Source organism: Eubalaena glacialis, chromosome 15 (assembly GCF_028564815.1).
Source record: "Eubalaena glacialis isolate mEubGla1 chromosome 15, mEubGla1.1.hap2.+ XY, whole genome shotgun sequence".
NCBI lineage: Eukaryota > Metazoa > Chordata > Mammalia > Artiodactyla > Balaenidae > Eubalaena > Eubalaena glacialis.
In genome coordinates this window covers 56,014,987-56,028,839 of record NC_083730.1, presented here as the reverse complement: position 1 = coordinate 56,028,839, position 13,853 = coordinate 56,014,987, and the positions used below count along the sequence as shown (strand labels likewise).

The 13,853-nt window shown below is 42.4% G+C and overlaps 1 protein-coding gene and 1 pseudogene across 1 annotated transcript; one reads left to right on the top strand and one right to left on the bottom strand.

Moving 5' to 3' along the window:
* Window positions 1–241: 241 nt before the first annotated feature.
* On the bottom strand, window positions 242–354 carry LOC133076052 (U6 spliceosomal RNA; annotated as a pseudogene).
* A 10,231-nt stretch (window positions 355–10,585) lies between these two features.
* On the top strand, window positions 10,586–11,068 carry LOC133075742 (endothelial differentiation-related factor 1-like). Its single transcript, XM_061170083.1, has one exon. The coding sequence runs from the start codon at window positions 10,586–10,588 to the stop codon at window positions 11,012–11,014; it is 429 nt and encodes a 142-aa protein (XP_061026066.1). The 3' UTR covers window positions 11,015–11,068.
* Window positions 11,069–13,853: the final 2,785 nt, after the last annotated feature.

The window sequence follows — 13,853 nt, the reverse complement described above, 5'->3', positions numbered from 1 at the left end:
GGTTGCCACCAGCTTCTGGAAGGACCTTCACTTTTCTCTGATTTAATTTTTGTCTGTGTCAGGGATTTTGCCTTGTTCTATTTGTTGACACAGTTCTTAATCCTATTAACCTAACATTTTGAGATTAAGAGTATGGTTTAAAATGCAGTAGGGTTTAGAAAGAAACACTAGAGGGCGGGCTGTCTACACGATCAGGAACAATGACCTTGAGTTACTTTATCTTACACAAATTTTTTTTTTTTTAAATATGGAATGCTTCATGAACTTGCATGTCATCCTTGTGAAGGGGCCAAGCTAATCTTCTCTGTATCGTTCCAATTTTAGTATTTGTATGTGCTGCCGAAGTGAGCACACACAAATTTTTTTTTTTTTAAGATTTTTTTGATGTGGATCATTTTTAAAGTCTTTATTGAATTTGTTACAATATTGCTTCTGTTTTATGTTTTGGCTTTTTGGCCTCGAGGCATGTCTCGTGAGGCACGTGGGATCTTAGCTCCCTGATCAGGGATTGAACCCACACCCCCGGAAGGCGAAGTCTTAACCACTGGACCGTCAGGGAAGTCCCCACAAATATGTTTTGATAGGACTCATTAAAGCCTTAAAAAAAAAAAAAAAAAGTATATATTTTTTAGTTTGAAATTTATGGGACTTCTCTGGTGGTCCAGTGGTGAAGAATCCGCCTTCCAATGCAGAGGATGCAGGTTCAATCCTTGGTTGGGCAACTAAGCCTGCCCGCCACACCTACTGAGCCCACATGCTCTGGAGCCTGCGTGCCACAACAAGAGAGTCTGCCTGCTGCAACGAAAGATCCCACATGCTGCAACTAAGACTGGACGCAGCCAAAAAATAATAATAATAATATAATAAAATAAATAAATAAAATTGAGATTTATTCTATGTATATTCTTTTATAGGCCAAACAAATTTCTTTGATTGAAAGTATAAGCAACAATATGAAATAAAGTAAATGCTTAGTTAAAACATTTTGAGATAACTAATAAGGACCTACTATATAGCACAGGGAACTCTACTCAATACTCTATAATGACCTATATGGAAATAGAATCTAAAAAAGAGTAGATATACATATATGTATAACTGATTCACTTTGCTGTACAGCAAAAACTAACACAACATTGTAAATCAACTATACTCCAATAAAAATTAATTTAAAAACATTTTGAAGATTATTTACATAGTTGTTTGGCATTTTAAAAAATATATGCAAACACATTTTAACTAAAGTGATAACATTGAGCATATAAGTGAGTATTTTACTACAATTTGATAATTAATTAGCTGAACTGAAAATTCAGCGAATGATTCAATTAAAAGCAATTTAGAGAGTCACCACAGCCAGGTGTTGTCTGGGTCTCTCTGGCTACTGAAATCTCAAGATTGTCTTGGGCCCCCTTTGCAAGTTTTGAGGGATTAGCCAATCAATACTTATTAGATGCTCAGTACTTTCTAAGCAGGTCACACTGACTGTTCTGAACTGGTTCACCTGCCTTTCGGGGCCCTTAGAAGTTGATCCTTGTGTCTGAGCAACCCGCAGTCTGGAGTTTATCTCTGCCCCGCTTGGACACAGGGATGGGCAATTACAGGACACACGTGAAGTCCTGCCTACACCTCATTTCAGCTGTTTTGACTACCTGCTAATTCTCTGTTTTAGTGGAAAACCTCTTAGCTCTGTTGGAAAACAGATCAGCTCAAAGCAAAACAACCTATTATTATTTTAAGAAGCCTCACGTCATTTTTGAGCAACTACAATCCACACCTACAAACAGACGTGTCCTATCCTGAGAGGTGATTGGTTGGCCAAAGGAAGAAGCAGTACTTTGGGTATTTTTCTCAGGAGAAGGAGAGCACGGTTCTGGGAAAGTCAATCATAGGAAATTGTGCAGCATCAGTGCAAACTCTGACCCCGAGAACCTTTCTTGTTAATTTGCTGTTGTCCAAGTTCGGACCCATTTGAAGTCCTGGTTGGCATCTACATGCTCTTTTTCAACAACCCACATTTTGTTGAAAGTGGAACCAATGTTTAGGAAGACTGGTGGTTCATTCTCTAGTGGTAGATTTTTTCTGTATTCCATGTTCCCCCTTTAAGTGTAATTTCCGAGAAGAGAACTTTATTGCTAACTAGTACTAATTACTTTTAAAATATCCTGAAGCTTCCAAAAACTTTCTTCCTCTAATTGTTTCAGCTGTTTTCACAGATGCCATTTTGTTCTTAAGATTAGGCAACACTTCATGTGAATCTGGTTACTTTCATAATTATGACATCATTACTTTCAAGATTTAAGTGGGTTGTAAAATATTATAGCTAGTCAGTAACTAAGGACACCTAGAAGCAAGGTCATCTTAATTAAGAAGGAGAACAAAAAGAGGCACAGGGTATTAACTGAGAAATAGAGAAGTCAGACAGATGGACTTCAAAATGTCAGGTTTATTGTTGGTAAGTTCGGGCTTGGACAGAGCATCTTACATGTGTGTCCATAATGGACTTGCTACTATGTCACCCCTGATTCGATCAGCCCACCCTGCCACTGGCATAGCCAGACAACCTCTGGGCTTCCCTTCGGGTAACTACTTGGCACAGAGCAGGCCAGGAAGCCTGTGCCACTTGTGCTGTTTCCTCTGTGGAGCCCAACTCCAGGATACAATGTCTGTGGTCCCTGGAGCTGTGTAACCCGTCAGCCCTGCACGTGTCCTGTGGATAAGCTGGGATTTGCTGTCTTGCACCAGTGAGGTCGGAAAGGGGAGGAAAGAGAGCGAAGCCTTAATGCTTTCGCCACAACTTGGATTCTCCCGTGTGTCGAATAACCCACTCCCGCTTGGGAGAGAGTGTTACTCTGGCAGAAGTCCCTCCCCTTCCCACCAAAAAAAAAAAAAAAATCAAGGAGGCAATGCATAAAAGAAGTAAGTAAAAGACAAGAGCATAAAGATCCAAATAAATGATTTATGTAGATTATAATTAAACCGTGGGTAATTATTAGTCAAATCCATTTTACCTGCCTTCGCTAATCAAGGTCATTTTAAGACTTGCACATCCTCCAAGCAGCAGGCAGCTGAAGCAATAAGATGTTTGTCCAAGTTATTTTCCAGGGACTTGGAGTCAGCTGTGTCTAGTTGGAGATGAGCTGGATAGGACCAAGCTGAAGTGGTTAACACTGGTTAGGACCACCAACCCTCCAACCGGGCATGCGTGAGTGTCCAGTCAGTGACGTTTTGATGTCAGAGGGCCAAAAACTCCACCCTCAGACCATGTTAAGCACCTCCAGTTTTGAATGTGCAGAGGCCTTCATAGAGCGATGACAATTACCACACCTTTTCCCAAGCACTTCCCTCATGCTCCCCACGTTCCTTACCCCTCAGACCATCCTGCTTCTTTATTCTTTATCTCCCAAATACCTCAAGGCCTTTGCACCCCAAAGGGGGAGGATGGTCTGAGACTTGTTCTCCCATCTCCTCACTTGACTGCCTTGTGAATAAACCTTCTCTTTGCTGCAAAACTTGGCAACTCAGTGTTTTGGTTTGCTGAGTGTCAGGCAAAATGAACCTGGTTCAGTAACAATAGTAATAATTTCCCTAGCTCTGTTTCCTTCCTTCCTCCCTCCCTTCCTCCCTCCTTTTCTTCCCTTCTTCTTTCTTTCTTTATCTTCATCTATTCAGCCATTCATTTAATAAAATTAAAGATATAATTCACATCAAAAAGCAAAATTTTGAAGTAGACTGTAAATACTCTTTTTGGGCAAATGTTGGCCACCTCTCTAACAGAGAGGACCAATGGTAAAGTATAAAGTTCACTGATTTAAGAATCAGGTTCTATCAAAATCCTTGCCTCGTGGTGGGCTCTGGATTTCTCTGTGTCCTCATCTAAAAATGAGAAATTATTGGAAGAAATAATCTCAGCTCTTACTCCCAGCTCTAAATATCTGTGATTATTATTCATGTATTCTCGTCAAGCTTCAACATAGTTTGAGTCAATCTGTAAAATAACACAGCCACCTTATCTCTTGTATAGAGTTACTGAACAGGTCAAATTAGTTAATACAAACGAAAATGATTTATTGAGCCATAGAGCACAATGTAATTGGAAGGTAGACCAACAACCTCTTTTAAAAAATTCAGACTAAACTAAAATGATTGTTTTAGGCTCATATAACATAGGCAGCAAAAGTAGGCATTGAACCCAGACTTCAAAATCTTTCATGAAAAAGATCAACCTTGAATATAATATGAAGAATTTATATCCCATTTAACCTCATCATGAAATCAGAATTTATCAGAACAGACCAGCACCACAAAAATTTAATTATTGATCAGGATGTATATAAATACCAAATGCATTCTAGAATTTCCATGACACCCAGCACGGTTCTTCTCTTGCATCCAGGGAGTTCAGTCTTGGAACAGCTCAGTTATCAGCAAATGTATGTTGGGCAGCCTTGTGTTCCACACACTGAGGTTCTACGGACGCTGGGGCAAGACAGAATAGATGGTCCCTGCTCTGTAGGATCTCCTGTTACATTCCAGGGGGAGGGAAGTGGACACCACGCAAATAAGTACCTAAGCAAGAACATATCAGAGCGTGAAAGCTGTTACAAAGAAAATAAAACGGGATAAGGGAATTGCCTGTGTTTTGGAAAGTGGGGGCCGCTTTAGGCTGGGTGGCCAAGGGAGGCCTCTCTGAGGAGGGGACGTCTATCTAACACGATCCCTGAGAGCAGGGCCCAGTGCAAAATGGAAAGGTGAGGCCCCTCGGTTCAAAAATGAAGAATTTCAAGATGCCAACAGCGGAGCATTAAACCAATACGGGGCCGTAGGGATCAGGGGGTGCGGGGCTCATGCGCAAGAAGCAAGCCCTGCCTGAAAGATGGAATAGCAAGTGCAAGGGTAGGAACAAACCCTGCACGTTTGAGGAACTGAAAATAGGCGCATGTGGCGGAGGGCAGCGAGAGGAAGGGGAAGTAGGATGCTAAGAGGCAGAAAGTGCGGATCATGTAGTATGGCAGGGTCAGACATGAACAATTATTTTTAATAACGGGATCACTGTGGAGGATTTACAAAGGGCAATGATATGGTCTGACTGACTGGTTTTAACAGACCACTGTGGCCGCTGTGAAGGACCGATTATGGGACAGTCAGGTGGGAGGGGAACCAGGGGGGAGGCAGTTTCCATCACCCGGACAGATGGCCACACAAGGGTGGCTCCTTGGGTGGAGTGAGAAGTGGTCAGACTTGGGACTTATTTTGGAGGCAGGACTGGATTGTGAGCTGAGGGAAGGAGCAGAATCACGGGGGACTGCTGGGGTTGTGATGCGCTAAGGGTATCCAGCGATGCCCTGTCCCGGATGAGAAAGCCTGGGGCGTGTAGCCCTCCCTCACTTCCCACGACTCCTGACCTGCAGCCTGGATTTCACTCTCTCTGCCAGTGGGAAGTTTTGTTGCTAAATGCATCGTGGAGCTACTGATCACCAAATCCACGGCTTACTTTTTGTCCTCTTTCTTGTCCTCCACGTGGCATTTGGCACAGTTGACTAGCAACTATTTTTTAAAGCAGCTGGTCTTTTGGTATTACTGAACCATTCTCTCTGGGTTCTCCTCTTACTCCTCAGACGGCTCCTTTTATTTGTAGCAGGATGGGGTTCGCCTTCCCCTTCATTCTTTTGATTCCACCTAGTCTCACTGGGTTCTCCATCTTCTAAATCTCCTTTATCTCATCCATCCCAACCCCTCCACAGGAAGAGGGTCTTTTAGGATAATAACAAACCGCAATTATGCTGTGAGAGGCAATGTATACTGCTCCCGCCGCAAGGGTGTGATGACACAGGCAGGTGGGAATAGATCCCTGGGGTGAACCGAGCCAGGACCCCAGAGAAATGGAGAAGAGGCACATGTAAGGGAGACCAAGGGCATGTGACGTGGACGCAGCACTGACCAGAAGTGATCTGAGAAGAGTGGTCGACACGTTACACGAACCTCTGGGTCCAGGCACATTTCTGACTAGTTGCAGGTAAGAGTGGTCTGAGTCTGTTTGCCCATCCATCCTGCTGTAGATCCCCATGGCTGCGTTCCGTATTCTTTCACAGTATTTGCAGAGTGCCGGCTGTGTGCCAGGCACTTTATTAGACATTAGACACCTGCTCGGTCTTTTTCCTGACCTTCTTCCTCTGTCCCAGCCTTAGATGTTTATATTCCCCAGGATTCTCTTCTTGGGGAAAATGCCAAGCCACTCTCTTTGGCTGATGTGACCTAGAACCTCAGACACTCATAGCCAGCCTTCTACTGGCTGCCTCTTGGACTGCATGGCCCACAGGGATTTCAGACTCAACAGCTCCTAATCCAGCTTTTTCTCCTCAAGCTTGCCTTACCATGGGATCCCTGTCACCAGATCCAGACATTTGGGAATTATCCCAGACTTCCCTCTCTTCTTCAATCCAGCGGCCAACCCAAGCAGACTGCCAGACGATGTGTTGTATTTGGGCTCATGGAATGTCAAGACCCATGTGAGTTAATGGCTCGAGAAGCTTTATTATTATTGATAAGCTAAAGCATGTAGAAGTCAACAGACCGTCAGAGCAAATAAGCAAAATTATATATAACTGAAAATCAAGTTTTTCTTTAAATTCTGGCTACATTATTATGACCCTGGCAAATGTGTTTTAATTTGGTTCTTGATCTCCATGGCAACAGGATAGGTAAAATACCATACGTATTTGATGACAACTGTAGCCTATACCAATGACCTGTGGAGGAATAAATCATTCTATCAGTTGGATAGTACATTTCAGTCTCACCCTCTGATCCATAACTGCCTAAGTAGTTGCAAGTCCAAATTAAATAATAAAATACGAACAGGAGCATATAAATAATAGAATATATCACCTGGCTTGTTGAGCTTATCTGAGCAAACTGGACTTTTTTGTTTAAGGTCGTTTACTTTTTTTTTTTTAATTTTTTGGCTGCGTTGGGTCTTCGTTGCTGTGCGTGGGCTTTCTCTAGTTGCGGCGAGCAGGGGCTACTCTTTGTTGTGGTGCGCAGGCTTCTTGCTGCGGTGGCTTCTCTTGTTGTGGAGCACGGGCTCTAGGGCAAGTGGGCTTCAGTAGTTGTGGTGCGCGAGCTCAGTAGCTGTGGCTCGTGGGCTCTACAGTGCAGGCTCAGTACTTGTGGCGCACGGGCTTAGTTGCTCCACGGCATGTGGGATCTTCCCGGATCAGGGATCAAACCCAAGTCCCCTGCATTGGCAGGCAGATTCTTAACCATTGCACCACCAGGGAAGTCCAAACTGGACTTTTTCTATATGGAAAAAAAGAATTCTTCTTGGGTACTGACTGCAAATTTTTAGAAGAATGCAACACACCTAAAATATTAAAATGGGCAAAGAAATTATACACTTATCTTGTAGATAGATCAGGAGCCCTTACGAATGCTCTTTGGGTTATTGCCAGATTTTTATCCAAAAGGAGGCAACAGACTTGCCAGGATGAATTATCCTTATTTGAGTATTGAAGGAAATTGTGATTCTGGAAGGCAAAAAAAACTAGGGAACATTTTGGGTTATGTGTAAATTCATTAAAAAGTAGAATTAAAAAAAACAAAAGTAAAAGAAACTATCCTGGAATTATTCTAAAGTAGGTGACGTAAAATACCATGTGTGTTTTCCTGAAATGTGTCCTTCATCATTTTTATTTTTGAACTTTCTATGGGTAGAATGTTCTTTCTTCAAATTAGAATAGATTTTAAAACTCTTTCAGGAGCATGGATACAATCATGCATAATAATAATAGCACATTGCAGAATAGGAGCTCAAGCAACTAACAAAACAGAATTTGTAAAACATCAGAATTTTAAAAATGCCAGATCACAACAAAGATCAATTAAAATTTACTTAAATATTTAAAATGATTGTACTGAGAGCTGTTGTCTCTTGACAACATAAATATGTTGTCAAGTTTTACTTTAGAGTTTTAAATTCACAGTTTGCTTATCTTAAATTGTTTTATTTTAAAAGATACCATTTGATTATTAATAAAGTATATGTATACATATGTATAAGACACATACATATATGAAACAAAATAAACCCTTTTTGTAGTACTTGGTGGCTGCACGTGCTTTGGGGCTCATTTTTTACTAACAATGTCAGGCTTCATCCCCTACAGCTGGTCACTGCATTCTATCCATTTTATCTCATTCATTCACTCAAAAAGTATCTAGGCTGTACACAATTCTTCAAAGCAGCTTTGTTCATAATAACCCCACACTGGAAACTACCCACATGTCCTTCGGTGGGTTCAGTGGGTTGAACAAACACTGGTATATCCATGGAATACTACTCAGCAAAAAAAAGGAGTGAAATATTGATACACACAACTTAGATGAGCCACAAGCAAATTATGCTGAGTGAAAAAAGCCAATCCTCAAAGGATCCATGATACATGATTCCATTTATGTAACATTCATGAAATACCATAATTATAGAGATGAAGAACAGATTAGTAGTTTTCAGGGGTTAGGGACGGCAGATGGATGTGGCTATCAAGAGGTAACATGATGGCTTGAGCATGTTGATTATGGTGGCGATGCTACACATACACACGAGTGTGTGTATAACTGATGAGATCTGAAAACACTGTGATTATATTAATGACAATTTCTTGGTTTTGATATTTTACTATAATTGTATAAGATGTGAACATTGCAGGAGGCTGGGTGAAGTGTACATGGGGTTTCCCTATACATTTCCTTGTAACCTCCTGGGAATCTATAATTATTTCAAAATTAAAAATTAAAAAAAAAAAATCTCAGATTTGTCTGCACTGTCCTGGGCATTGTCCTCCTTTTTGATTTCCTTTACAATATTTGTCCCCTCTTTTACATCTCTACTGCTGCCCTGTTTTAGATCCCCTAAGAGCAGGGATTGTTGTTTTATGGTCTAATGAATCTCCAGTGCCTAGAACAGTGTTTGGCAGAGAGAGAGAGAGAGGCAGGCAGTGTGCGTGTGCAATGAACAGAATTGCTTAACATCCTTACATGTCCTGAACCCAGTCTATTTCTCCACACTATCTCCCTCTGCTGCCTTCCCTATACTTAGTGCTCCAGCTGCCCTAACCTGCTAACAGTTGCATGAATACATCCTGGTTAGTTTTCTCTCCATGCTAGACATTGCCCCTTCCAGGTCTTTCCCCCATTTATTATTTATCCTTCAGTGTTCAGATCAAGAAGCATTTACTCATTCCCATTCTCTGGGCATTCTTGAGCATGCCCTCCTGTATCACACCATTCTACTTGTGTATATACCTCTATTACTTCACTTACCTCCTTTAATTCAGTAGTTTATTTACCTATTGAATCAGTCAGGGTTTGTACAGGAAACAGAAGGCACACTCAGATGAAATCATGAAACTAACTTTATGAAGGGACTATTCACAGAAGCGGGCAGAGGTAAGGAAATTGATTATTGGCTAAGGGAGCCCTGCAAGTGCTGGAGGCTTGGAGGAGAGAATTACAATCACAGAGCAATGGCCAGAGCTTCAAGCCAAAACAATGCCTCCCATAGGCTGAACTCAACCAGAAGCCACAGAGCAAGACAGCCCCAGAGATGCAGCTCATAGAGATCAATCCTTGAGGCGTGGAGCAAGGCAGAGAGAGGGAGAGAATGGATCTGGGGGACACAGTGGCAAATAGAGACCAAGTGACACATGTTTCTCTCCCCATTAGATGGAAGGTTCCTGAGGGCAGGATCATTTCTCATTCGTTCTTGTAGTCCCAGCACCTAGCACAGGGCTTGACCCAGGATAATCATCCAATAAATCCTCGTGGAAGTGAATTACAATGTTAGGGCATATACTATATTTAACTTAATATTTATAGGAAAGTAGGCGGGAAGGCAGGCAAGCTGTTTACAATCTATCTTTGGCCCATTTTAATTTGCTTTCACATGGAACTGTTTTTATACGTTTCTTGATATCATATCTAACTTAGATGACAACAGCACAACCAAGACAGAATCCACTGGAAAGGTTAATTTTGGTCATCTTGCTTTGCTGAGTTCAGTCTAATAGCTCCAAAAGCAACACGAACCTGGAAATAGATGTATCCATGTGGGGCTATCAGCATAAGACACAGGGCGTGAGAACCACAAAATATTTCAATTAGGGATGCTTGTCTACTAATTGTACAACATCATCTCCAGATCCTGGCCCCCAGCAGGCAATGAATAAAAGCTTGCTGACTGTCTAGAGTCAGGCAAGCCATGTAGATTTTTCAGGCATGAAAGAATCCAGATACTCTATCTAATGATATACATCAGGCCATTGGGTAGGGTGACCAACCATCCTGGTTTGCCTGGGACTGTCCTGGTTTTAGCACTGAAATCCTTCAGCCTGAGAAATCTTCTGTCTCAGGTCAGCTGGGACAGTTGGTGACCCTACAATTAGGGTTAATTAAAAAATATAGATTTAGGGGGCGGGGCCGCGGCGGGCGCCGGAAGTGGCCGAGCGATAAGAGGACGTCGCGTCGCCGGGTCTCGAGCAGCTGCCTCAGAGCCGCCGGACGGACCACCTGCCCCGCCTGCCCCGCGATGGCTGAGAGTGACTGGCCCAAAACGGGCCCCATGGCCGCCCAGGCCAAGTCCAAGCAGGCCATCTTAGCAGCTCAGAGAGAAGGAGAAGATGTGGAGGCTTCCAAGAAATGGGCCGCCGGCCAGAACAAGCAGCATTGGATCACCAAGAACACAGCCGAGCTGGACCTGGAGACTGAGGAGCTGCACCACGACCGGGTGACCCTGGAGGTGGGCAGGGTGATCCAGCAGGGCCGGCAGAGCGAAGGGCTGACGCAGAAGGACCTGGCGACGAAAACCAACGAAAAGCCACAGGTCGTCGCTGACCGTGAGAGGGGCCGGGCCATTCCTAACAACCAGGTTCTGGGCAAAATCGAGAGAGCCATCGGCCTTAAGCTCCGGGGGAAAGACATTGGGAAGCCGATCGAGAAGGGGCCGAGGGCGAAATGAACGCAAAGCTTCGAAATCAGCGCGTTCCGGCTGATCTCGTCTGGCTGGTTCCCCTTGACCACCAGCGCCAGCGTGGGTCTCTTCACGCGGCCACGCGGAACACAGCGCGGCAGCCCTGCCCGGGAACCCCCTCTACCCGTACCTGCTGTCAGACTAACAAACAAAACCTTGCAAAGTGTTTGCTTCTCCTGATTATTTTCCTCGCTGTCCCCGTCCCTCACGTGGGGTGTGGAACGCTGCCTTCCTCTTCCCCTGGGGTCTGCCCCGTCACCGGGGTGGCTCCAGGGAGGTCGGAGGGGGACCACCTCGCACAGGGTGGGCAGCCACCGTCTGGGAGAGGAGCTGCGTCTCCAGCCCGGCTCGTAGAGAAGCTAATAAATATTTGTTGCCCTTCCAAAAAAAAAAAAAAAAAAAAAAAAAAAAATATATATATATATATATATATATATATATATATATTCCTCACGATATAGCTTCATTGAGGCATTATTCAGAGGTGATAAAGCTATTCTAGCTCTTTGAGAGTTATCTTGAGTTTTGTAAAACTTAGAATCTTCTTTGGGATCTGGTAACTTTGCTGATGAATCAATTAAGAAGTCCTAAGAAAAACCCTCCACTGACAGTATTTTCTTAACCCCAAACCTTACAAACATACTTAATCTAATTGGTTCCTCAGGTGTAAAATCAAAATGTACTCTAGCATATTTACAGAAATAACAAGCCTCTCTTTCCACTAATTTCCTCGGGTTTCTGGATATATTTCCAACACCTTGCCAGCCTTGTCTGTAAACTGCAAGTCTCTTGTTCTGATATTCTATGGGAGGAATATGCGCTCACAGCTATCGTACCAGTGGCCATTTCTAACTTTTGTATTTATATGCCAAGTGAGAAAGCGGTTGAGAACTAGTTAAGGCTTTTTGCAGCAAGTCTTTATCCTCAAACTTTTGGCTGAACTGTGGAAACTCAGTATTGCAATAAAACTGCCTGGTTCTGGAACCAGATAAACTCCTTTTATTAGTGAGAAACATCATATAGATACTGATTTATGTGTCCTATATGGAAGTACAGGAAAGATTTAGCCTGTATATAGTATTTATAATTTATGAGAGATTTTTAGAAAAAAAATTGGCAAATGGATTGCCTTGAATCTTGGTGGGAAAGGCTAAAGCTACTGAAGTAAATTAAAAACAAAAATCCAAGTGCTGTATATACAGTAACAACAAGTGACTGTTTGCAAATAAGAGGAATAGTTACCCCTATTCCAGTCACCAAAATTAAGATTTGCCTATGTGATGCGACACTAAGGGAAATAATTTAATTAATACTTTAATTAAATTATTTATTAAATTAAAGTTAATTTAAATCGGCAGTCCCCAACCTTTTTGGCACCAGGGACCGGCTTCGTGGAAGACAATTCTTCCACGGCCCGGGGTGTGGGGAGGATAGTTCAGGCAGTAATGCAAGCGATGGGGAGCAGCAGGTGAAGTTTCGCTCACTTGCCTGCCACTCACCTCCTGTTGTGCGGCCCGGTTCCCAGCAGGCTGCGGACTGGTACCAGTCTGCAGCCCGGGGGTTGGGGACCCCTGATTTAAATCATTATTAATTTTTTTTTTTTAATTTATTTTATTTATTTATTTTTGGCTGCGTTGAGTCTTCATTGCTGCGCGCAGGCTTTCTCTAGTTTCAGAGAGCAGGGGCTACTCTTCGTTGCGGTGCGTGGGCTTCTCACTGCGGTGGCTTCTCTTGTTGCAGAGCACGGACTCTAGGCACGTGAGCTTCAGTAGTTGTGGGTCGCGGGCTCTAGAGCACAGGCTCAGTAGTTGTGGTGCACGGGCTTAGTTGCTCCGCGGCATGTGGGATCTTCCTGGATCAGGGCTCGAACCCGTGTGCCCTGCATTGGCAGGCAGATTCTTAACCACTGCGCCACCAAGGAAGTCCCTATTAATTTTTATAATTGTGACAATATGACAATTCCATGATAGTGATAAAAATGTCACTAACATTTTTGGTGCTAAAAATACATCCTTTAAATAGTTTTGGGGGGTATACTTTAAATGAAGGAATTGTGTGATACGTGAGTTATATCCTTTTTTCTTCCAGTTTTATTGAGATATAATTGACATACAGCACTGTATAGTTTAAAGTACAGCATAATGATTTGACTTACATCCATCACTACCACAAGAAGTAATGATTACCACGAGAAGTTTAGTGGAAATCTATCATCTCATATAGACACAAAATTAAAGAAATAGAAAAAAATTTTTTCCTTGTGATGTAAACTCTTAGGATTTACTCTCTTAATAACTTTCATATATAACACGCCGCAGTGTTAGTTATATTTATCATGTTGTACATCACATCCCTAGTACTTATTTATCTTGTAACTGGAAGTCTGTACCTTTTGACCACCTTCATCCAATTCAGCCTCTGGTAACCACAAATCTGATCTCTTTTTCTATGAGTTTGGTTTTTTTTTTTTTTTTTTGAAGTATTGATATAATTGACCTGCAACACTATGTTATTTCCTAGTGTACAACATAGTGATTTGATATTTCTGTACATTACAAAATGATCACCACGTCATTTAAATAATTTGAAAAATCAACTATTTCTAAAGCTTTAAAAAAATTTAGTTAAGCATCTGAAGTCACCATCACCTGAGAAAACTACAAATAATGAGTTACCTTAATTGAACATCTTACACTGTGTCAGGCACCGTTAGACATTTTACATAGAATCTCATTTAATCCTTTCAACGCTGTTATATGAGTATTACCAACTCCACCTCACAGTTTAATAAAAACGAGGATCAGAGAAGTTATTTGCCCAATGTCAC

Coding starts and splice junctions, on each gene's coding strand:
- LOC133075742 (XM_061170083.1), top strand. CDS start 10,586: ATGGCTGAGAGTGACTGGCCCAAAACGGGCCCCATGGCCGCCCAGGCC.